This window comes from Pelodiscus sinensis, chromosome 8, assembly GCF_049634645.1.
Source record: "Pelodiscus sinensis isolate JC-2024 chromosome 8, ASM4963464v1, whole genome shotgun sequence".
Classification (NCBI taxonomy): domain Eukaryota; kingdom Metazoa; phylum Chordata; order Testudines; family Trionychidae; genus Pelodiscus; species Pelodiscus sinensis.
The window spans coordinates 51327052-51353381 of NC_134718.1; the positions used below are offsets into that span (position 1 = coordinate 51327052).

A 26330-nucleotide genomic window follows, 5' to 3' on the forward strand; every position below is an offset into this window, starting at 1 on the left:
TCCCAGGGGTGCCAGGATGGGGCTTGAGCCCTTGACCTCTGGCTGTGAAGGCAGGTACCTTATCTACTGTGCCACTGGAGGACCCCCCCAACCTCCATGGCCCCCTTATCCTTCCTATGTCCCAAGGGTGCCAGGTCCACATTGAGGGTGAGGCTCGAACCCTAAAAAGACTTCAGAAAGAATAGGATCTACAGCTGAATGTGGCTAAGACAAAAACCATGGTGGTATGAAAGGATCGTGGGAAAACACAAGATTCCAGCGAACACCACAGCTATACGTTAAATGAGAAATTACTATTACTTAGAAAGCATTTCAAAAGATGGATGACTGGATGCTGAAGTCGGCACCAAAATAAAAAGAATAAAGGAGACATTCTGTAAGAAAAAACATATGATCAGAAGGGATACATTTGAATTCTGACTCTTAAAAGCTTATATTGTGGATGTGAACATGAACATTAAAACAATCAAATGATAGAATAATTATTAAAATATCAAGGATAGACCAAGTACCCAATGAAAAATTCTGGAAAGGCCTGGAACTCAGCAAATTTTACTTAGAAATCTTATAAAAAGAATGATTCAATTTGTAGAGCACATTTTACAAAGTTCATCAAGGGATACATGTTTATAGGCACTGTGAGGAAAACTTGATGGCAGAAAAACATGAAGCAGAAAAAGATTGTAGAAGGACAATGTGTTATCCTAAGTGTAGCAAAAGGAGGTTAGCAGAGACCTGTACAGAATGGGCTCCAAAAATAGGGATGCCATATAAGTAGTAGTAACATATAATCTATCTTGTTTAAAAAAGCGACGAGGAGTCCTGTGGCACCTTATAGACTAACTGAAGTGTAGGAGCATAAGCTTTCGTGGGCAAAGACCCACTTCGTCAGATGCATGTAGTGGAAATTTCCAGAGGCAGGAATAAATATGCAGGCCAGGATCAGGCTGGAGATGACGAGGTGGATCCAATCAAGGAGGATGAGGCCCACTTCTAGCAGCTGATCTGGAGGTGTGAATTCCAAGAGAGCAGAAGCTGCTTTTGTAGTTAGGGAGCCATTCACAGTCTTTGTTTAATCCAGAGTTGATTGTGTCCATTGTTTACAGCCAAGCACTGAGGTACAACCGCATATGCTCCAACCCCTCAGAGACCTACACCTACAAGATCTTCAACAAGCCTTCTGTAAACTGCGATACACCCACACGAGGAAGTGAGGAGACAGATCAACAGAGCCAGACGTGTACCCAGAAGCCTCCTGCTACGGGACAAGCCCAAGAAAGAAACCAACAGAACACCACTGGCCATCACCTACAGTCCCCAGCTAAAACCTCTCCAACGCATCATTAGTGATCTACAACCCATCCTGGACAACGATCCCTCGCTTTCACAGACCTTGGGAGGTAGGCCGGTCCTTGCCCACAGACAACCCGCCAACCTGAAGCATATTCTCACCAGCAACTACACAACGCACCATAATAACTCGAACTCAGGAACCAATCCTTGCAACAAACCTCAGTGCCAACTCTGCCCACATATATACACCAGCAACACCATCACAGGACCTAACCAGATCAGCCATACTGTCACTGGTACATTCTCCTGCACATCTACCAACGTAATATATGCCATCATGTGCCAACAATGCCCCACTGCTATATACATCGGCCAAACTGGACAGTCCCTACGTAAAAGAATCAATGGACACAAATCTGATATTAGGAATGGCAACATACAAAAACCTGTAGGGGAACACTTCAATCTTCCTGGACACACAATTGCAGATCTAAAAGTAGCCATCCTGCAGCAAAAAAACTTCAGGACCAGACTTCAAAGAGAAACTGCTGAGCTACAGTTCATCTTTAAGTTTGACACAATCAACTCTGGATTAAACAAAGACTGTGAATGGCTCGCTAACTACAAAAGCAGCTTCTGCTCTCTTGGAATTCACACCTCCAGATCAGCTGCTAGAAGTGGGCCTCATCCTCCTTGATTGGATCCACCTCATCATCTCCAGCCTGATCCTGGCCTGCATATTTATTCCTGCCTCTGGAAATTTCCACTACATGCATCTGACGAAGTGGGTCTTTGCCCACGAAAGCTTATGCTCCTACACTTCAGTTAGTCTATAAGGTGCCACAGGACTCCTCGTCGCTTTTGCAGATTCAGACTAACACGGCTACCCCTCTAATATCTTGTTTAAAGACTGTTTAAATATACAGCAGAGTAGACATTTTAAGTAAATAACTTGTGATCTTCTTAAATGGTGTGTATACTAAACATCCTTCTCTCTTTCAACTTATTTTTTAAATAAAAAACTATGAAGATCTACAATCCCCACCACCTCCAAACTTCAGCTGACACTTTGTTAAGAAAAGCAACCTTGTGCTGCTAATGCTGTAACCCTTGTCCTCTCTCCATTATGTTCAACATCTATCTGTTGCATCTTCCTGTTATTCAGAACTTTGGTATCCAACAGAGAAATCTGAAATTTTAGGAATTAATACTTCTGAAAGCATCAAAACAAACTGTTGCCAGCTACATAAACTAAAATGGATAAAGAAATCTTTCAAATATTTAGGAATAAATACTGTAAACATTGCTTTTCAAACCTTTTTTTTTTAACTGACTACCCCTTTTACAGAGCAAGCCTCTGAGTGCTACCCCTTCTTAGGATCACTTTTCATGGCAGACTTACTACTACAGACTTCACAGAAGACTTAGCTAACAGAGAGACATATAGTCACATACCCCTCCCTGCCCCTGACTCCCTAAAGGATACAACTCCCAGTTTAAGAACCCTTGTATGTAGAAAGAAAAAAAAAATCTTTTTAAGATAAATTACCTTCCACTGTGGAGTAAAATAATAAAAGGCATGGAGAAATGGAATACATATGACATTTCTTGGCTGATAGGTAGCCTTGGTAAAGATTAATTTCCTATCACAAGTACTATTTTTTTTCCTGTGTATCCTTTTTGGTATCTCTGACATTACATTAACATACATTAACAACATGGCAGGATGCACTATTAAAGTACACATGGAAACAAATGGCAAAGCGCGAGTTCTATATTTTTGTATAATCCTATAAAGCGGAGGGCACTATTTTCACTAAATATGGCTTATTGTTATTTTATTATTATTCACAAATTAAAAAATGCAATCAGCTGGGTTAAAGGATAGGCTTAGAAGAATTCAATTTTATTTTTTTTAAATGTCAATAGATAGCAATGTTTCTTTTTAAGTACATTTTTTTATTTTTTTTAAATAAAATTTTCACGGTTATGCAAAATTATGAAGGAGTGACACATAGCAGGATTGACAACAACTGATTGACAATAGATTGAAAAGTTAAAGCTTTAACTGTTAAAACTCAAATTGTAAAAAATCATGTCCAAATATATTTATTTTGGAAGGAAATTATTAAAGAGATTCATCTCATGATAAAATGCCAGCTTCTTATAGCTCCCTTGACCTGCTTACTTAATGCTCTAGAAAAGGATCTATGTTTTAAACAGAATGACAAAATTAAGTTATTTTTATTAACAATAAATAGTCCTGTGGCACCTTAGAGACTAACAAAAATACATACAGAATCATGAGCTTTTTCGTGGATAAAACCCACTTCATCAGATAAGTTGGAACTCATCTATTAGTCTCATTTGTTAGTCTCTAAAGGTGCCACAGGGACTATTCATTGTTTTAAAAGTTACAGACTGACACTGCTACCCTCTAAGACTTATTTTTTATTATTAGCAGTAAGACTTTGATTTCACACTATTAGAAAAATGTGACTTCTTTCCTATGGAATTGTGGACTAGTGAAATATGGTCTGTCCTTGTAATGGAAAAGCTTTCATTCAAAGTACATATACAAGAAAAACTTTGTCCTAATAAAAAGTTCCTCTCCCGCCAATTAAAAAAAAGGATGTGTGAGAGTACAGGCAGTCCCCGGGTTACGTACAAGATAGGGACTGTAGGTTTGTTCTGAAGTTGAATCTGTATGTAAGTCGGAACTGGAATCCAGATTTAGCCGCTGCTGAAACTGACCAGCGGCTGACTACAGGAAGCCCCAGGCAGAGTTGCTCTGCCCCGGGCTTCCTGGAATCAGCTGCTGATCAGTTTCAACAGGCTGAATCTGGACGCCAATTCTTACATACAGATTCATCTTAAAAACCACAGGCGTCCCCAAGTCAGCTGCTGCTGAAACTGATCAGCGGCTTATTCCAGGAAGCCCAGGGCAGAGCAACTCTGCCTCGGGCTTCCTGTAGTCAGCGCTGGTCAGTTTCAGCAGCGGCTGACTTGGGGACGCCTGGGGCAGAGCAGCTTGGGTGCTGCTGGGTTGCTCCAGTAGCGCCGTTCCTCGGTGCTACTGGACCAACCCAGCAGCACCCAAGCTGCTCTGCCCCAGACGTCCTGATTTAGCCGCTGCTGAAACTGACCAGCAGTGGCTGAATCAGGACACCTAGGGCAGAGCAGCTGGGGCGCTGCCGGGTTGGTCCCGTAACGCCCAGAGCGGCGCTACGGGACCAACCGGCAGCGCCTCAGCTGCTGTACCACAGGCGTCCGGAGAAAAGCCGTGGAGCACTGGGGCAGCCGGACAGCCCAGACGCGCCGCGGCTTTCCTGCTGCCTGCATGCTCCGCGGCTTTGCTCCCCGTCTCCCTGGTCTGCTGGTGTCCAGCAGACCAGGGAGACGGGGAGCAAAGTGGAGCAAAGCTGCGGAGCACGCCGGTAGCGGGATAGCCGCGGCGCGTCTGGGCTGTCCGCGTGCTCCACGGCTTTGCTCCGCTTTGCTCCCCGTCTCCCTGATCTGTTGGTCTCCAGCAGACCAGAGAGACGGGGAGCAAAGCCGCGGAACACGCCGGCAGCGGGACAGCCGCGGTGCGTCTGGGCTGTCCGCTGCCTGCGTGCTCCCCGGCTTTGCTCCCCATCTCCCTGGTCTGGGGAGACGTGGAGCAAAGCCGCGGAGCACGCGGGCAGCGGACAGCCCAGACGCGCCGCGGCTGTCCCGCTGCCGGCATCCTCAGAGGCTTTGCTTCCTGTCTCCCTGGTCTGCTGGTCTCCAGCAGACCAGGGAGACGGGCAGCAAACCCCGTTCGTAACTGCGGATCCGACGTAAGTCGGATCCATGTAACTCGGGGACTGCCTGTATATCAGAGAAAACAGAGAAACATTCAGGAGTCTGAGAGTATTGGGTCTTACCCCTAACTAACCCAAAGAATTAAATGCTTCCTTACCTGTTGTTGTGTTATTTGGTGATGCAGTTTCATTGTGCGCTGAAGCTTCAACAAGTAGAAAACTAATACAAATAATCAAGAATGAATTGGACTGTTCCATGATGGTTCTGCAAAGCAAAGATAATATGGAAACAAATTTTAAAGGCAAATTATTAATTTTTTCCCTCTTAAAGCATGGTAAAAAAAATCATTCCTGATCTACAATAGATTTAAAACATGTTTTATTCTCTCCTGTTGTCCTGTTTAATATTAATCTATGATGGAGGAGGAAAAAACAATCAAGCACATATATTAAATTAGAAATTATTTAAAAATATTTCAACCAAAGAATTATTAGCTAGTATTCAAAATTACAAAGACATTTGCTACCCCATAATCAGACATAAAAAGCTACTGTACTACGAAGCACAGACCCTGTAAGCAAAGGATTGCACAGATCCTCAGGATCTCAGCAGACAAAAGCATAACAAGAACCAATGGCTAGAAGCTGAAGCTAGACTAAGTCAGAAGAAAAAAAACAAATGTTTAACAGAGGGGATGTTTAACCCCTAGAGCAAACTACCATGGGAAATGGTGGAGTCTCCATCTCATAATGCCATCTAATCCAGACTGGATGTCTTTCAGAGTAGATATATTTGAGTCAAACATGAGCTATTGAACTAAATACACATGTAAATGGCAAAAATTTAATAGTTTATGTTATATATGAGGTCAAACTACATGATCTAATGGCTTGTAGGGGGCAGTCATCCTGCTCTAGGTGAAACAAGTGTTAAACCCAGCCCTGGGAGAGAGCTGAGACTATGGAGCCAGCAGCTTAGGTACATAGCAGTACATTCAGGACCAGCTGGGGTAGTATAAATAAAGGCTCCTGGAATGCAGATGAGCACACACTTGCTCCAGCTGTGCAGAAGGAGGGATCAGGCTGTCAAGGAAACTACAGAGGCTTCCTGAGATTGAGCAGTGCTGGGGAGGGGAGGCGAAGCTGGGGAACTGGCCTGATTCCACTCCCAGGCTACAGGGACTGAGACAAGGCCTGAGGATACTAGGGGTGCAGGAAGGCAGCAGGATCAGCCCCTTGCCAATGATGAGTGACCATTTCAGATTGCACTTTGCCCCTGAGGCCAAGATGAGATGACACTGGCAGTGGTTCACTGAGACAAGGTGGGTATAGGAGAGGGCATGGGCACTGCCATAGGATATAGTACCATGAGGAAAGGGCACAGTCAACCAGTGAAAGAGATGGGTAACTGAGGCTACGTCTAGACTGCAAGCTTATTTCGAAAGAGCGTGTCCAGATGCCAAAAGCGCAACGAAAAAGGGATGTGCTTTTTCGAAAGATAGCGTCTGCATTTATTGGACGCTCTCTCACATTTAAGGCCACCCGGAACCAGTTCAGGCAGGGCATTAGGTCAGCAGCTGCTTTTGGGTTCTGTTGCCTAAGGCTAGCTGAGACGCGGCCTTAAAGGGACCCCCCTGGACAGCCATTTCTCTGCTTCTGCTGCGTGCTTGCCTACTTCTCCGAGGGACAGAAAACCTTTTGCTGTGTATGCTCCGGTGGCCCAGCTTTTGGACACCACTGCATACTCCTTGCCATGGAGTTGGAGCTGCCTCTGGGCATGTCAATGCCCCACACTGCCATGCTGCAGTTTCTGTGGCAGTTTGTGTACGCTGCCTTTCTGGCCCTGCAGGAGCTCGATACCGAGCTCATCGAGACCAATTCCCTGTGTGTGGGAGCAAGGCCCTTGCAACCGCACCCCACAGTAAAGAGCAGGTTCTGGAGACTGGACACCAGTTCCAACTGGTGGGATGACCAGCAGTGGTTCCAAAACTTCTGAATGAGGAAGGCCACCTTTATTGAGCTGTGTGCCTGGAATGCACCTGCCCTCCATCAATGGGACACCCAGATGCGACCCGCCATCCCCCTGAAGAAGCGGGTCACCATCACCGCCACCCCAGACGGCTACCGGTTGATGGGCAACTGGTTCAGTGTGGGAAAGTCTACTGTCGGGGCCCTCCTCATGGAGGTAAGGCACTCTCAGTCTGTAGTCCCTCGAAGGGGGGCAAGTACTGGAAAGGGGGACCCAAGAGAAAGGGGCAGGGCAGTGTGGGGGCTGTGCTGGGGGTGAAGCCCCATCCCCGGGGAGTTTTGCAGACCTGTCCTCACACAGTCCAAGGGGGGGCCTCATGGGGTGGCTCCTGGGGTGTTGAGGAGGGAAGAAGGGGGGGCCTCATGGACCTCCCAATGGCTCAGGCACCCCTTCTCATTCTCTGTTTTGTGTGTTTCTTTGTCTCCTTCTGCAGGTGACGAGAGCCATCAACTCTTTCCTGCTGTGCAGGGTCATCCACCTGAGAGACCTGGACCACATCATGGCCGATTTGCTACCCTAGGCTTCCCCGACTGTGGGGGAGCCATAGATGGAACTCATATTCCTATCCAAGCACCACAACATTGAGCTGCCCAATACATCAACTACAAGGGCTATTTCTCAATGGTGCTGCAGGCCCTGGTTCAGTTCATGGACATTTTCGTTTGGGATGGTGCATGACACCTGCATTTTCAGAAACTCCAGCCTCTACCACAAGCTGGAGGCTGGCACATTCTTCCTCTAGTGTGACTTTCAGGTTGGGGAATTGCAGATGCCACTGTACATCATGGGGTACACCGCCTACCCCCTCATGTCATGGCTGATGAAGCTGTATATGGGCCACCTGGACCCCAGCAGGGGCCAATTCAATACCCGCCTAAGCAGGGCCCACATCCAGGTGGAATGAGCCTTCTGGGGCCTGAAGATGTGGGGGAGCACAACCTGGCCAGCAGAAGGTGGTCCAAAGTTGAAGAAGAACTAATTCCCATGGAAACCAGCAGGAGGCACTGCAGCAGTGAATCCTGACCTGTTGCATCATCTCTTTTGGCATTAAGCTCTTATTCAAACTACCGAGCAATTCTTACAATAGTCCTGATATTTTTCACTGGTGAGCTAAACCAGTGGTGCGCAACCTTTTTTCATTTGCGAGCCCCACAGGGGCCGCCGAATTTGCTTAAGCAAATTAAGTAAAAAAGCAGACCCTTTAATTGTCGGGCCACTCTCCTGCCATTCCCCTACCCCCACGTGTACATCTGGTGCCGAGCCAGGAAGCCAGGAAAAGTGGCCAGCCGGATCCAAGCGCTGTGACCTCCCATGTGTTGCGCACACCTGAGCTAAATAAAGTGGTGAATAAGTGAATGGATCTGTCTGCCAAAGCCATTCTATCTGTCTAAGGCAGTGTTTCTCAATGTGGTCCATGAAACCACTTTGAGAAAGCTACTAACTGGCTGGGCTGGTGTGTTTGTTTACTGACACTGTGGCCATGGAGCCTTGTGGCTCTCATTGGCTCAGTTTCGCTGTTTGCAGCCAACAGGAGCTACAGGAAGTGGCGGCAAAATGGCAAAACCAGAGCCAATGGGAACCATGAGGCTCCGTGGCCGCAATGTCGGTAAACAAACACACCAGTGCAGCCAGTTAGCAGCTTTCTAAAAGTGGTTCGTGGGCCACTTTGAGAAACACTGGTCTAAAGATTTCCCCAGAGTAGGAGAATCCTAGAGCACCTCATATCCCTTTGCATATAGAGCATAGCCAGCAGTAAGGCAATGTGCCTCTTGTCCCAGTCATTGAGGGGAGCCAAACTGCCCTTTGAGTGTGGGTTGCTGGTACAATGTTGAGCAAACCAAAACAATCACCGTGGAACAGGTGGATTTAGTTTCAAAAGTGACATCTTCTACATGATAAGGATGTTATATTGTGGTTAATTGACTAGTCCACTAGTCAATGGTATTTCCATCGACTACTCAATAGGCACTTCCGCGTTCTTCCTTTGAAATGTACAAGAGCCCCCGCTGGAGCTCTTGTACATTTCAAAGGAGGAATGAGGAACTCCGTGTGCAACCCGGGGCCAGCAGGAAATCCTGCTGACTCTGGGCTGCACCAGGCATGCCTGCTTTGAAATGTACAAGAGTCTCCAGTGGGGGCTCTTGTGTATTTCAAAGCCATGGAGCCCAGGATTAGTGGGGGACTAAGTCTCTCACTGACCCTGGGCTCCATGCTGTACTGAGGAGTCCGAGGTCAGCTGGGGACTCCCAAAATAAAATGCCACGTGGAGCCTGGGATCAACCGAGGACTCCCCAGCTGACCCCGGGCTCCAAGGCACTGCCCCTTTGAATGCCGCTTTGGCGTATCAAAGGGGCAGCACCATATAGCTGTGCAGTACTGCCACTTTGAAGTACCCCTACTTCTCCCTCTTTGTGATAGAGGCAGCAAGGGGGAGGGGGAGAATGGAATCGACTAGTCCTTAATACCCTTACTACATGATGCAAACTTACACATACACTTTTTCCCAGAGTAGTCTGAAACAGGGTCATTATCAAAGTAAACTGTGTTCCTCTCCCCGTGAAGCCAAAGGACTTGCAAAGATCAAGAACTGCACTTGTAGTGTTCAATTTATTGGTTAACTATGAAACTGGTTGACACATCTATAAAAGTAATAGCTCCATTTGCTTAGCTTTATATTAAGTTTAAGAATATTTTCCTTTTGAAAATGTACAGTTGTAAAATAACAGTAGAAACTATCAGCTTTAAAATAAGTTAACTGAGGACTTTCAAAGAAAGAAGTTCAGATTTATTGGCACCAGAAAAAACGATTACAGTGAATTGGTGAGTAAGAAGTACGAGAACTTCCTGTTTCTCTGAAGATGAGACACAAATTCAGGAAAAAGAAACTTACTGGCAGAAGGATATAAGTACATAGCTCAAGGTCTAGGACTGTGACCAATAATTACAACATCAGCTGTGAGTGTTATCTGGACTTTGGAAAAATTTTCAATTAAAACAGTATTAGAGTTCAGGTAGCTTTTTTCTTTAGCATTCTCTGTTTATCGATAATCTCACTTACAGCATAAGATGAAACCCTAAAATTATTCTATTATCAACCAGTCTCAGAATCCAAGCTTAAAAAAAGAACAACCCATTGTGACAGGGCGAGGCAGCCCTGCACTGAACCTACAGGGCCCAGCCAGGGTTACCTGGCTGCAGAGGCCCCTCCCCCACAGCCCTACCGAGCATGCCCGGGCTGCAGCAGGGCTATAAAAGCCTGGGCCAGGACTCAGTCGGGGAAGACAGCTGAAGGAGAAGGACTGGAGAAGGGAGCTCTCCCTCAGCTGTGGCCAGGGACTCCAGGAGAGGCCGGAAGGGATGCGGACGCGAGGTGGTGCAACCCGGAGACTGCCTGCCGAGGGGACGCCGGTCTCAAGATTGCAGCCAGCTGGGCAAGTCCAGGGGAAGGAAGCCCGGGGATCCAGGTAGGAAGTGGCCCAGGGCAGGAGCGGGAGCTGCCTCTCCCGGCCCGAGAACCTCGGTGCGTTTCGGCTGGATGGCCCCGCCGAGGGAGTGACCCGTTACCTGGTCGCTCCCTGGGCTGGGACCCGGTGGAGTAGGGTGGGCCTGGGTCCCCCTACCTGGCGTGCGTCCCCGCTACAATGATAAACTGCTTTGTGGACTCGGCCTTGCTTAAAGGGCCAGTTATAAACTACTGTGTGGACTCAGGCCAGGGGGCCTTCTCCCTGCTTAAAGGGCCAGCTATAAACTGTTTTGTGGACTCAGGCCAGGGGGCCTTCGCCCTGCTTAAAGGGCCAGCTATAAACTGTTTTGTGGACTCAGGCCAGGGGGCCTTAGCCCTGCTTAAAGGGCCAGCTATAAACTGTTTTGTGGACTCAAGAGAGCAGGCGGGAGGGGCCCGCCACACGTGGTGGAGAATGTGGGTATTTTCTTCCCCTGCGACGAGGGGAAGGTAGGGAAATCCATTTTAAAAAAAAACCAAAAAACCACCCAAGCGGGAGAATAAGAGATGGGGCAATTTAGAAAGAGGAAACGCCCCCAGACCTGTAACTATGGGCAGGTGTTGATGGCCGGTCAGAGGGCCCGGAGGGGGGACGAGGCCAAAATTACGGTATCCAAGCGGGTGAATGGAACACCCACCACTGCCCTAGTGGACTCTGGCTGTAGCCAAACCATTGTCCGGAGGGGAGTGGCGGTAGGAATGGACCAGCTGGGACCCCCCGTGCAAATGATGTGTGTCCACGGAGATGTACGGTCCTACGACACGGCTTGGGTGAGGTTGGAAGACGGGCAGCGGGGGGCACGCAGGCTGGTGGTGGTGGCCCCGAAGGCGCCCTACCCGGTGATCTTGGGGCGGGACTGGCCCGGGTTTGGGGAGCTACTACAAGAAGGGAGTGATCTAAGGGCAAATATTGTCCGAGCAAGGCAAGCTCGCTGGGCCCCACTGAGCCCGGCCTTTGAGGTAGCGGTGGGGGAAGGGACCCCACAGCACGCTACACCGAGAGCCCCGGCGGTGGACACGGGCAGCGCCCCTGCAGGTTCCCCACCTATCAGCCTAGAGCTAGATGGGGACTTCCTGGAGGAGCAACGGAACGACCGTACGCTCAGCCGGGCCTGGGAGCAAGCTGTTACGCGCCCGGAAGGGGAGGAGCCGGTTTCAGGCCAGCCCCAAGGACCCCGCTTCGGGGTACAACAGGACCTTCTCTACCGCCTAGTACGGGACCCTCAGACCCAGGATGAGAGGCACCAGCTGTTAGTCCCACGCCATTTCCGCTGGGGCCTGTTACAGTTGGCGCACGCGAACCTCTGGGTGGGCCATTTGGGCCGAGAGAAGACCCTACAACGAGTGGCGCGACGGTTCTTCTGGCCGGGAATCCACCATGAAGTGAGGGAGTACTGTGCCTCGTGCCCCGAGTGCCAGAGGGCCAACCCTGCCAACATTCCCCGGGCCCCGCTGGTGCCACTACCTATAGTGGGGACACCCTTCGAACTCATCGGCCTAGACTTGGTGGGGCTGTTGGAAAGGAGCCAGACGGGGCATAAGTATATCCTAGTCGTGGTGGACTATGCTACGCGGTATCCGGAGGCCGTCCCACTACGGACAACTACCACCCGCGTCATTGCGGGTGAGTTGCTGGAAATATTCTCCCGGGTGGGTCTACCCCGGGAGATTCTTACAGACCAGGGGACAAACTTGACGTCACGACTCATGGCGGAGCTGTGTCGGTTGCTGAACATCCGTGCGCTCCGGACCTCCGTCTACCACCCGCAGATGGATGGGTTGGTGGAGCGCTTCAGCCGCACCTTGAAGTCAATGCTGCGTGAGTTTGTGGAGGACGATGCCCGTCATTGGGATAAGATGCTCCCAGCGCTGATGTTCGCAGTGCGAGAGGTGCCCCAAACCTCTACCGAGTTCTCGCCCTTCGAGCTCCTATATGGACGACAATCCAGAGGGGTTCTAGACCTCGTCCGAGAGACCTAGGAAGAACAAGAGACCCCTGCCCGAGGCTCCGTACACTACATCTTGCGCTTGTGGGATCGGATCCAGGAACTAGGACGTTTGGCCCAAGAGAATCTACGCCAAGCCCAGCAGACCCAGACCGCCCATTACAACCGGGGAGCCAGGACCCGGGCCTTCCAGCCAGGAGACCGGGTACTACTGTTGCTTCCGTCCTCAGAATCCAAGCTGCTAGCAAAATGGCAAGGCCCATTCAAGGTGGTGAGACGGGTGGGCCAGGTGGACTATGCAGTACGGCTGCCAGGGCGGAGGAAAGAGGTGAGGATATATCATGTAAACCTGCTCAAGGGGTGGAAGGAGCGAGAGGCCTTGATGATCACCCCGTACCCGATGGAACCAGAGTTTGGGCCAGCCGCAGAGGAGGATCCCCCGTCCGCCCGCCTGAACGTCAGTCCTGTTCTCGAGACCAAACAGCAGGAACTGCTCCACAGACTGCTGAGCAGCTTTCACCAGGTCCTGCCGTCGAATCCGGGCCAGACGAACCTGGCGAGCCACCATATAGCCACCCCCTCCCGGGGCAGAGGGTGCGCGACCATCATCGCCTGCTGCCAGGAAGTTGTGGGACACGGTACAAAGGGAATTGGACCAGATGCTAGCTCTGGGCGTGGTAGAAGAGTCCCGAAGTGACTGGAGGAGCCCCATAGTGCTGGTGCCAAAAGCAGATGGGTCGGTCAGGTTTTGCGTAGACTTCAGGAAGGTAAATTCCATCTCCCGCTTCGATGCCTACCCGATGCCACGGGTGCACGAGCTGTTGGAGCGATTGGGGCATGCCAGAGTCATATCCACCCTCGATTTGACTAAAGGGTACTGGCAAATCCCCCTAACACCAGCGTCCCGAGAAAAAACGGCCTTCCCAACCCCGTTCGAACTCTTCCAATTCACAACAATGCCTTTCGGCCTTCATGGAGCCGCAGCCACTTTCCAGAGGCTCATGAATAAAGTACTAAAGCCACATAATGACTACGCAGCGGCATATATTGATGATACTGTGGTATACAGCCGGAGCTGGACAGAACATCTCCAACATCTGTCCCAAGTGCTGCAGGCATTAGCGGAGGCCGGCCTCACCGCCAACCCGGCCAAGTGCCACTGGGGATATCCGGAGGTGAGCTATCTCGGCTATACGGTAGGGAAGGGGCAGCTCTGACCCCTGGTAGACAAAGTCCAGGCGTTACAGGAGAGCCCTACGCCGACCACGAAAAGACAAGTACGGCAGTTCCTGGGGCTGGCAGGATACTACCGCCGTTTTATACCCAACTTTGCGACCATCACGGCACCCCTGACAGACCTCACGAAAAATCCCCGAGAGCGCCGCATAGAGTGGACCCCGGAGTGCGAAGCTGCCTTCCAGACCCTGAAGAGGCGACTAGCGCAGGGGCCGGTGCTCGTCCAGCCGGACTTCGACGAGCCGATCGTATTGCAAACAGATGCCTCCCGAGTAGGCCTAGGGGCGGTATTATCCCAGGTGGTGGAGGGGGAAGAACACCCTATCCTATATCTTAGTCGCAAGTTATTCCCGCGAGAGACTTAATACTCGACGATACAGCAGGAGGCTCTGGCGGCGAAGTGGGCCATAGAGTCCCTTAGATATTATTTATTGGGGAGCCCGTTTACTTTAGTGACCGACCATGCCCCCCTGAGATGGCTCCATGCCATGAAAGACTCAAATGCACGGGTCATGCGTTGGTACTTAGCATTACCACCATTCGCTTTCCAGGTGGTGCATCAGCCAGGAAAAGCCCATACTAACGCAGACTTTTTTTTCAAGGACAAGTGAAGAGGGGTCGGCTGAAACCCCGTCGCCGACCCTCTTAAGGGGGAGGGCGTGTGACGGGGCGAGGCAGCCCCGCACTGAACCTACAGGGCCCAGCCAGGGTTACCTGGCTGCAGAGGCCCCTCCCCCACACTCCTACCGAGCATGCCCGGGCTGCAGCAAGGCTATAAAAGCCTGGGCCAGGACTCAGTCGGGGAAGACAGCCGAAGGAGAAGGACTGGAGAAGGGAGCTCTCCCTCAGCTGTGGCCAGGGACTCCAGGAGAGGCCGGAAGGGATGCGGACGCGAGGTGGTGCAACCCGGAGACTGCCTGCCGAGGGGACGCCGGTCTCGGGGTCGCAGCCAGCTGGGCAAGTCCAGGGGAAGGAAGCCCGGGGATCCAGGTAGGAAGTGGCCCAGGGCAGGAGCGGGAGCTGCCTCTCCCGGCCCGAGAACCTCGGTGCGTTTCGGCTGGATGGCCCCGCCGAGGGAGTGACCCGTTACCTGGTCGCTCCCAGGGCCCTGGGCTGGGACCCGGTGGAGTAGGGTGGGCCCGGGTCCCCCTACCTGGGGTGCATCCCCACTACAACGATAAACTGCTTTGTGGACTCGGCCTTGCTTAAAGGGCCAGCTATAAACTGTTTTGTGGACTCAGGCCAGGGGGCCTTCGCCCTGCTTAAAGGGCCAGCTATAAACTGTTTTGTGGACTCAAGAGGGCAGGCAGGAGGGGCCCGCCACACCCATATACAACTAACTTCTCTCCCCCACTAGGGATGTGAGTGACCAGTCAAGTAGTTGACAACCCAATAAGCCTAATCGAGAGACTAATAGACTACTCAGCTCCCCACTGCCTCTGTATCAGAGGCAACGGGAGGAGGGGGGCACTCAGGAACCGGTACTGGGGGGAGCCAGCTTAAAAGCCAGTTTCCCCCAGCATTGTCTTTGTGGTGCATGGGGAGCAGTGGAGGCACAGCCACAGTGGTCCCGGAGGCAGCGTGAGCCAGGACTTCTCAGTCCCAGCTCATGCCAGCCCCGGGAGCTATCCCCGCTGAGGCTCTGCTTTTTAAATGTACTTAGACCCCAGCTAGTCTTACTACATATAAAATGCAGAACTGCAGCGGTCCCTGAGCCAGCACAGTCTCGGTCCATTAATGAGTGACTGGGCATTAAAAGTGACTACCCTCTTACAAAGCAATTTCAAAAACCAGTTGGAGAGAGAAATTGTGGAACTTGCCTTCATTTGCAAATTTGTCACATTTAATCAAGATTTGAACAAAGAAATGAACTTGATGGGCCTCTATATTCAAAACCCTAATGACATCAAAAGCTAAGTATTGGCACTTACAGCCCACTCTATTAGCCTCATTTAATAGGGACATTGTCAAAGTTTTTCTCATACCATTCTTCTGTCATTACATTTGCAATGCGTAGCATACAGCAATATTAGCAATCATGGGTGGTCAGTAGTGTAGGCAGAAGGCACAGCTTTCCCAAAACTGCCTACACCCCAGACCACATAAGGCTGGTGCCGCAGCATGGCACCCCAGCTCAGCAGCTCCACTTCCCTCAGCCGCCAGGGGAAGCTAGAGGCATGGCCCAGCAGCCCGGCTTGCTTTGGCCATGGGGGAGGTATGGGGCCCACAGCCTGGCTTCCTTCAGCCACCAGGGAAGGCTGGGGCCTCAGCCTGGCAGCAATGAGGCCATGGCCTGGCAACCCGGCTTCCCCCAGCCTTCGGGGACGGATGGAGCTAGGGATGACCTGCTGCAGCCCTATCTCTCCACATGGCCAGGATCAGGCTAGGGTGGGCGGGGCTTGGCTCCAAGCAGAAGGAGTGGGGCTGGGGCTTGCCCTCCCCAGCTGGGCTTTCACCTGCCAGCCATGTTAACAATGTTAGTGGAGAAGAGGAAGAAAAAGAGAAATATTTTTGTTCCACTGCAGTTTGAAGAAGACATCCTGTGCAGCAAGCACATTTTCATCAACTCAGGAAACACAAGGTGTCTACTTATGTGTCCAGAAGAGGGCACTACATCTATAGTCCAGGAAAAAGTGCCAAGTCATGCAGAAACACACCAATATCCTCCAATATCTCATACTCTGCAGTAGTATGTTAAATAAGCATTATTGATAAAAATAACTCAGAGGAGTGTTAGTATGCAACTTTAAAAACAACAAGTAGTCCTGTGTCACCTTATGATTAAGTGGTTTTACCCACCAAAGCCCATGCTTCTATCTATATCGATATCAATGTCTGTGAGTATCTAAAGTGCCACAGGACTACTTGTTAATAAAAATGAGTCTTTCAAAAATAAAGCAGTGATTCCATGAAGTGTTTAACTTCCAAAGAAAAGGTATAAAGAGTTATATGTAAAGCCAACTAATTCAATAATACATCTAAATCAAACCTGTTCAGTTTTCCCGCTTGTGTGTTCAGTTTTGATACCAGTTTGTATTACTGCTTGGATATGCAAAAATTAATTGTAATATTCAAGACTGTGTTTCAGCAGCTCAGTATGTCCACTGATTCATCAAACTAAACACCAAGATGCTACTTCTCAGAATAGAGTGAAAGATCTGTTTCTTTGCAACCTGCAGTCTGTTACACGCTTTCTCTCCCAGCTTATGAACGCTCCCGATGCAAAGGCAAGCGAGGGCCAAAATGTAGAAAACTGTGTGGCCTCAAAGCTGCTAGGGTTCCTCTCTATTCCATGCCCTCCAGTAGGAATGATTTAGTAGCACAGGAAGGGGGCAGGAGGCCCCCTTTCACCTGATACCCAGGGGAAGTCTCACAGAGGGCAACATAGTGGTAGAGATGTAGCCGTGTTAGTCTGGGGTAGCTGAAGCAAAATGCAGGACAATGTAGCACTTTAAAGACTAACAAGATGGTTTATTAGATGATGATCTTTCGTGGGCCAGACCCACTTCCTCAGATCCTTTGGTATATATGGTTGTGACTGTTTTCTTCCATTATTTGATCTGAGGAAGTAGGTCTGGCCCACGAAAGCTCATCATCTAATAAACCATCTTGTTAGTCTTTAAAGTGCTACATTGTCCTGCATTTTGCTTCAGAGGGCAACATAATTTATTAAGAGCATAGGTGTGCACAACACATTTCATTAGGGTGTACACCCAAAGAATTTTTTAAAAATGTACTTTGACCCCCATTAGCCACACCCCTGACCCCCACTGGTCACACCTCTGGAGGTAACATTAGGGGAGCAAGATGAGCACATGACCAGAAGTAAAAGGTGTCATGTGACCCTCCTCTACGGACTTTTCCCACCATCCTCCTACCAACAGGGATTAATTTGGCCCCCACCAAAACCCACGCATGCAACTATCATGCAGTTGCATTAACCCAGTGGTCCCCAACCTTTTTGTGGCCAATAGCACATTCATGTTTTCAGAAGTGTGTGGCAGGTGCCAACAATTTTTCAAGGTTTATTTTGTATTTGTACATTAAAGAATACGAAAATCATCATATTTAATATATGAATCCTAAGATTAAAAAGGTAATTTTACATGTAAAAGGTATTAAATTATTCAGCAATTACTCTTTCACCTTACCATGTGAATTTGCTATTTTCATATTAAATGTGAATTGGGTAAATTTGATAGAAACTTAATTTAGTTGGATAATTTTTATGTTAATTATGTTGCAATTTTTAAACAAAATTCTGCATTAATAAAAAGGCGGGATGTCCAAATGTCATTGAGCAAAAAAAGCACCCTACCCCCCAAAAAAATCATGGCACCTTTAAATCTCACATTCCCCATCCCCACCATGTCTCATCCCCTTGCTCCATCAGCTCCCCTGGTGCCTGCTACCCCCCAACCTCTCACCTTCCTCTGCTGTCTTGACTCCTGCCCTTCTCACTGCCCTCAGCCCTCCTGAGATCTGCCTCCCTCCACCAGCCCTTCTCTCCCCCCTGTGCCCCCTCCTTCAGTAGCCCCACTCAGATCATGTGAGCTACCCTTCCTCATCCCCTCTCCTAACACCTCCCTCTACACACCTGCCCTGCCTCTCTCCTCTGGTGCTGGTCTCTCCCCTGCAGGTGTCTGCCCTTCTGTTTCACCCCCCCAGAATCCCCTGGCACCTGCACATTCCCTTACCCCTGCACCCTCCTGGTGCCTCCCCCTTCCCTTACTGCCTCTGCCCCCTTTGCCCTCTTTTTCCCTGATACCCACCCCCTCACCACTCTCTGCCTCCGTTCCCCTCATGCCCCTTTCCCCTCACACTACTTGCTCCATCCCCGCCTTCCTCATGCCCACCCCTTCTTTCAAGCCTTCTCCCAGCACCTCCCCACTCTAGCCCCAATGTCCTTATCCTCTCCTCTCCCAGCATCACTCTGTCCCCCCTCCCACTGACACCTCCCCTCCTGCCCTTTTTCTCATTGTCTCCACTTGCCTCCCTCCCCCGGCATTTGTATCTCCTTCACCCTGTCCCTTGGTGCCTTCCCCTTTCTTCTCCTGACCTACCCCCCCCCATCAGCACAAGCCCCTTCCTCTCCCACCCTTTCCCCCTATTCTTCCCCTCTCCTCCCCTCCCTTCCCTTCCGCCTTCCAGTTTGCAGGGCTGGAGTCTGCTGCAATCGGGCCCCAGAAGTCCCTGCAGCCTGGGCTCCAGACCAGGTGCTGGAGCTGGGCTGCTCGGCGTTCACAGCCCTGGCCCATCACAGCACTACCGCCCTTCCAGGTGCGCTCACCGCCGTCCCGCCTCTAGCCAGGCTCTGCTCCCCCACGCCCCACTCGGCACATCTCCTTCCTCCTCCTTCCCCAAGCCACAGCTGGCCATTTTAAAAAACAGCGCTGCAACGCCACACCAACGTGGCACCACCCCCACCGGTGCGCCGCAAGTGACTACAACCCCGGTGCAGCCCTGGCTCCACCCGGGTTGACAGCACATGCTAGCGCCTCTCTCAGCCATGCCCGTTTTCCCTTCCCCCGGCCCGGTACCTTCCCTGGCTGGGGTCAGCTTGCTGGCCTCCTTCTCGGAGTCCCTCGGCCCAGTGGGGTCTTCTGGCAGGGCTGTAAGTGCCAGTAGCGCCCCTACCGGCTCCGGTGCAGGAGTGCGGAGCCCGGTGGCTCTGTCGCGCCGGGCCAGTCTGCCCCTGCATTAGGGTGTGCCTAATGCAGACTTGGCGGGTGCACATAAATGGCCCCACGGGCGCCATAGTACCCGCAGGCACCACATTGGGGACCATGGCATTAACCTAACGTGCGTGACTTTAACTTGGGGGCAGAGAGGCTGGAGGAAGTGTTCCCTCTAAGAGTTTCCTCCCGTGAGCAGAATGGATTTTGTGTTGTGCATCAGTAATGAGTTTATGTGGCTTGTTTGGATGTGCCACTGTGGCACCCAAGTTACTAATAAATATCCACTGCACTATGATACAATTTAAAGCTTCAGTTTAAGAATAATCCAAGACTATGTTTTTACAAAGTGTCTACTGATTTAAAAAAATTACCAAACTTATAAAAAAAAAAAAAAACCTCTGCAAAAAATTTTTTTTTAATTTTCGGAATGAGAATTTAAGAAGAATACATATAGTGAGGTAACACGAGACCAAAGAAAAGAATAAATCAGATATGAATGAGAAAGATGACAAATAAGCAAAGAACAAAAAATATATACATAGTTAAACCAAAGAAAATTCATCACTCCTTTAGTAAAACAACTGTATCAATGTGCATGCTAAAAACCTTTCCTCAGTTCTCGTATCCTTTCCTAAAATTTCTTGAGAACTTAACGGATCTTGCTGGAAAAATAATATTAAAAATAATAAATCTATAAATGATAAAGCAGATAAAAAGGATCAGTAAGCATTATCATACATTTTCTTTTCTCTCCTTCTACAGGCTTGCTCATATTTTCTTGTCTAGAGATTTTTCTATTTCTACAATGGGCATACTTAGCATAGTGAAGAGACTTTCTTACTTTTTTTTTCCTGCCAATTTATCCCACAGTTTCAATACACCAAAAGGTTAATCATGATCCCTGGTCTTGTCTCTCACAGCCCATTCTTAGATTAGATAACTAATCACAAAATGGCCTTTTACAAGATCGATAAACATTACATTCATATGCTGCTTTCCTATGAGGACTCAATTAGATTTTGTCTTGTTTTTATCTGAGGGAGTAAGCAGCCTGTAGCAATGCTCCCTACGCTATTTTTAAATATTCTATTGACATTTGGTTTTCAGAAATTGGATTAACTAGATCTAATTGGAAGCCTAATTAAATTGAATCCTTTGACAGTATCATACAATATATTCATTACGGTGAACATATTGCTATTGATCACATGAAGGTTTATATCCAGACTACTTGAGGGCAATACTTATTGACTCAACTTGCCACACTTGCATCTTAACATTTCATATTGTCCTTTCTTGCTATGGAGAAGAGTACTAGGATGAGAGAGACTTGCTGGAAGAAACAAAAAGTACCCAATAAGTTAAGCTCATTATTCTACATAAAAAAAAACTGTGTAGATTATTGAAAATTCCTGCATTTAGTGCAATAAATACCTCAGTGGAACTGAGTATTTATTGTGGATGCAGTCCATTTCATTTAAAAAAAAATGTTGTGAGACTACATTACATTTGTCATTACACATGGGCTACCCAAAATACACATTTCAGTAGGCGAGCACTATAATGCAACAGGATGCTAAACTTTAAAACTCTACACATAGAATTGTAGATATTAGCCAGGAAAAAAAGCTTCCTGCAGTTCTTCAACTTGAAATGAAGCCAGGGATAAAAGTGGAATCAGTAGGCAAACTGCTGGAGCTTCTTTGAATAAATGTGATGTATTCTACAGGTCAGAAACTTCTCTTATTTTAGATGGTCAGGAAAGAAACCTATCCACTGGAGATTTAGCTAATCTATTCTAGCATTTACAACAAATTCTCCTGGATGAAAAGCAATCGACATCTGACATGAATAAAGTGTTGGCAAGTTCTCAAAACATTTGATTAAAATAAGGAACAGCAGAATTATTATACAAACCCTTATATTTATAGCTGCAGGTGCTGTACCAAAAGACCAATGTGAACTCACTCTTTTGAGCATGATGGAAGATAAATCTTCACTCTGTTAATCTTGATAATTTCAGTTTAATGAAGGAAACAAAGAATTGACTGCACAATTTGTAGAAGACTTGGGAGGGCTGCAACTGAATTATACCAGACTAACTAGGAACTTAATGCTGTCTTAAAAGACCTTTTCATAAACAGGCTGATGTGCAAAGTGAGGCAATACAGAAATAGTGTATATCTGAGCATGGTTTCATACATCCTAAGGCTGTGGAAATTACTATAAGGAAGTCCCAAGTGCTGAATTCATTTACAAAAAGTGCACTAGGCAGCAGAATTTTCAAGATCAACTGAAGGCACACAGGAATATTGCTCATATCATATGGTATGCTGTCTCAGTGAGAAGCAATGTATTGCTATAAAGGTCTGATAGTCTGTGTTAAATTTAAAAAATTAACTCATCTGCAGACAGAAGAACATGTGTGTAAGATTGACACTGGTAAAAGAGAAAAACACAACTAATGAAGGTACAGCAAAAAAAGGGCTTTCATTTCCTAAACTCAGAACTAAAATATTTGACAGAGAAGATGCCTGCTCTCATTATGTAATGGCAGTGAAGGATGGAAGGGAGACAGAAGGGGATTTCCACTTTAAAGGACTGCTAGTTTGGCTGGAAGCAGATCTAGGAAAAGCATTAATAGTTGTATCAGGATACAGTACATTCTAGTCTTTATAGATCACATCAGGGTACACTCAGTCTTTCCCTGAATGTTACAGAGCTGTTCTGTGCACATTCATAAGATAAGCAGGTACCATGCTGTGGATCTGGGAGAAATAGAGGAAGAAACATTTAGAAATAAATAAAGAAAAGCAAAATAATGCTAAACAAGGCATTAAATAAATCTAAGATTTTTTTGGAGGGGAACATTTCTTTTTTTAAAAGGCAACATTTTTAAACATCCCATGTATTTTTGTGGGGATATTCTCTTGCCTTGTCAAACTGAACATAATTTACAGAGCCAATGATACATAGGCGTTAGCAAAGCAATGAGAAAAGGGAGTTACTCACCTTGTGCAGTAACGAGCGTTCTTCAAGATGTGTCCCCCCGTGGGCGCTCCACTCTAGGTGAAGGGTCGCCCTGAGCCGCAGACCGGAACTTTGCAAAGCAGTTTCCCCCTGTTGAGCCGCTCATATTCACGAGGTGAGCAACTCCCTTTTCTTCTTCAAGTAGTGTCCCCGTGGGTGCTCCACTCTAGGTAACTACAAAGCAGTATTCAACATATGGCTGGAGGGAGCCGGAGTCAGTGTTTAGCAGTGATAGAGAGCACCACTGTAGCAACTGCTGAGTCATCTTTAAGTTATGGTAGGATAGCTTAATGTCTGGCAAAGGTATAGTCTGAAGACCACGTTGCTCCTTGGTAAATGTCTCTTAAGGGGACATTGTTCAAAAAGGCTGTAGAAGCAGCCGTGGCTTGAGTGGAATGCGCTCGTGGTGGGCCCTGTAATGGTTTATTGCCCAGGGTGTGACACTTGACTATGCATGTCGAGATCCATTTTGAGATTCATTGCGATGATAGAGGTGTTCCTTTGGAACACTCAGCGATGGATATAAAAAGCCTTTCAGATTTACGAAATGGTTTTGTTCTTTCCAGGAAGAAGGTGAGAGCCCTCCGAATGTCCAGAGTGTGCAGGCTGGTGTCCTTCTGTGAAGCATGCAGTTTTGGGAAAGTAGGTAGTGCGATCGGTTCATTGACATGGAATTCTGTACAGACCTTTGGCAGGAATGTCGGGTAAGGTCTAAGTTTGACACTGTCCTTCGTGAAAACTGCGTAGGGGGGTTCACTCACCCGCCTGACCGATGTGACAGCTAATAGGGAGCAGACTTTCATAAAGAGAAAGGAGAGTGGTACTGTAGCCAGTGGCTCGAAAGGAGGTCTGGTGAGGTGGTAGAGAACAAGGTTTAGGTCCCATAAAGGGGGTGGGGCCTTATAGGGCGGGTATACATTGTGGAGCCCCTTAAGGAATCTTTTAGTGATAGGATGGGCAAATATGGAGAAGCCATCTACAGAGGCATGGAATGCTGCTATTGCAGAAAGATGGACTCTTAAAGAAGAGATTGACAGTCCTGATACTTTAAAGTCTAGAATGTAGTCCAGGATGGTATTTAGTAGAGCGACTTTGGCCCACTGGCACCAGTGGGAGAATCATGCCCATTTTTTCAGGTAAGTTTTTCGAGTGGATTGTCTCCTACTATGGAGGAGGATGTCCTTCACTTGCTAGGAACAGTGATTTTCTATCTCTGAGAACCAGAGAGAAGCCATGCCTGAAGGTGTAGGGTATGGAGCTGTGGGTGTAGTATTGTGCCATTGTCCTGAGATAGCAGGTCTACACGGTGTGGTAGTGGATAAGGAGGGTGAACCGCTAGCCTGGGCAGATATGGGTAACAAGTTTGGCAGGACCATGATGGAGCAATCAGGATGACTAGGGCTCTGTCCCTGCAGATCTTGCGTAGGGTTCTTGGGATGAGTGGTATGGGGGGGGGAGGCATAGTGTAGGGGGGCTGTCCATTTGATTAGAAAGGCATTCCCCAGGGAATGTTTGCCGAGTCCTGCATGTAAGCAGAATTGGGGGCACTTGGTGTTCTGGGTAGAAGCAAAGAGGTCTATAGATGGCCATCCCCATTGGTGGAAGATTAAGTTTGTGACCTCCGTGTGTAACTCCCACTTGTGGTCTGAGATGAAGTTGCGGCTGAGGGAATCTGCTCTGGTGTTGTTCACCCCGGGCAGATAGGATGCTATCAGGGTGACATGGTTGCGGATGCATGAGTTCCACAGGCGGATAGGTTCTGTGCAGAGGGAGTGGGAGCGGGCTCCGCCCTGTCTGTTTATGTAGAACATTGTGCAGATGCTGTCCGTTAGGATGCAGACTGTCTGATTGGCGATGTTGGAGGCGAAGTGAGCACAGGCATTCCTTACCGCCCGTAATTTGAGGAGGTTGATGTGTAGTAGTGTCTCGGATGGGGACCACCTTTCCTGAACCCCTTGATCCGTTTTCATATGTGCTCCCCAGCCAAGGAGGGAAGCATCCGTGGTAATCTGTATAGTGGGTTCGATTTGTTGGAATGGAACCCCTGCCAGAAGGTTGTTCGGTACCGTCCACCATCTTAAGGATGCAAGAACATTTGGTGGAATGGTCACCGTCTTGTTGAGGGAGTGTCGTGACGGAATGTAAACGATTGCTATCCAAAGTTGGAAGCATCAAAAATGTAGGCGAGCGTAGTGGACTACGTAGGTGGTGGAAGCCATGTGTTCCATTAATCGGAAACAAGTAAGTACTGTGGTGGTGAGAGTTGTAAACATCTCGCTTATAATTTCTTGTATAGTTATGAAACGTTGTCTAGGTAGGTATGCTCGAGCTGTGATTGAGTCCAGGCTTGCGCCAATAAACTCTATATCTTGAACTGGGTGCAACGTTGATTTGTTTTTGTCGACTAGAAGACCTAGACGATTGAGGAGGGATGTGGTCGTACTTATCATGGAGGCAGTTTCGTCCCGTGTCGAGCCCTTTATAAGGCAGTCGTCTAGGTAGGGGAATATGATGACATTCTGTCATCTGAGGTATGCAGCGATGACTGCTAGTACCTTTGAAAATACTCTCGGAGCTGATTAGAGGCCAAAGGGGAGAACATTGTATTGGAAATGTTCTGGGCCAAGCATAAAGCGTAGATAGTGTCTGTGGGCAGGATGGATAGTTACATGGAAATACGCATCTTGCAGGTCGAGGGCTGCGAACCAGTCCTCTTGATCTAGCGCAGGAATGATTGTTGTAAGTGTGACCATCTTGAAACGTTGTTTCCTGAGAAACTTGTTCAGTTTGCGGGGGTCTAATATAGGCCTCCAACTCCCTATTTTTTTTCTCAATCAAGAAATAGTTTGAGTAAAACCCTTTCCCGTGGAACTCTACTGGTACTCTTTCTATGGCTCCGATTGAAAGGAGTCAATCGATCTCTTGTTTTAGCAGAGTCTCGTGAAAGTGGTCCCTGAAAAGGGACGGGGTAAGGGAAGGGTAGGTGGGGTAGCGGTAAATGGGATGGTGTAGCCTACTCGAATTATGTCTAGAACCTAGCAGTCCGATGTTATAGATTCCCATTGTGGAATGAACAGCCGTAAACGGTGGGTAAAAAGATGGCCATGTTGCGTTGTTGCTAGATCGTGAGGGAGGTATTGCAGACCCTCGACCACATCTTCAAATTTGCTGCTTGGAGGACTGAGCAGTTGGTGGGCGGCCCTGATTAGGGCGCCTCCTCTGAGGTCTCTCTCTTGGCCTAGTGTCTTCATAGGGCCTCTGTGGTTGGTTGTATTGCCCATATCTGTAGTGATTGTATGTGTTATATGGGGTGTACCGTCTGCGTTTGAAAGGCGGTGTGTACATGCCCAATGTGCAAAGTGTGGTTTTTAATTCTTACTGTTGTGTAGCATTTCATCTGTAGAAGCTGCAAATAATTTTTGCTTGCCGAATGTTAAGTCTTCTACTTTGGGGTGAAGTTCTCGGGGAACTCCAGATGACTATAGCCAGGAAGTTCTGCTCATGACTACCGCCGTAGCTGTAGTTATGGCTGCTGTGTCAGTGACATCCATTGCAGTTTGGAGAGCGGTGCGAGCGATCGTATGGCCTTCATGGACTATTGCTTTCAAGATAGATCTTTTGGATTCAGGGAGATGTGGTATCAGTTCTCCTAACTTCGAATAATTATCGAAATCATGATTTGCTAAGAGGGCAGAATAATTTGATATTCTTAGCTGTAGGGTAGAAGAGGAGTATATTTTCTTGCCAAAGAAGTCTTGCTTTTTATGGTCCTTGTCCATATTACCATTTTTGTATTTGCAGCAATTTCGCTCTTTGCTGTGCAGATTCAAC

At 48.3% G+C, this 26330-nt stretch overlaps 1 protein-coding gene across 10 annotated transcripts in view; it reads right to left on the minus strand.

Annotated features, from left to right (window-relative positions):
- Positions 1-26330, minus strand: part of PTPRE (protein tyrosine phosphatase receptor type E) — a 266865-nt gene that overhangs the window by 100081 nt on the left and 140454 nt on the right. For all 10 annotated transcript variants that reach the window (XM_075935266.1, XM_075935265.1, XM_075935269.1 and 7 more), the window contains one exon: positions 5237-5343. In XM_075935266.1, the coding sequence (XP_075791381.1) occupies positions 5237-5343 (107 nt within the window). The remainder of the gene's footprint in view (positions 1-5236; positions 5344-26330) is intronic.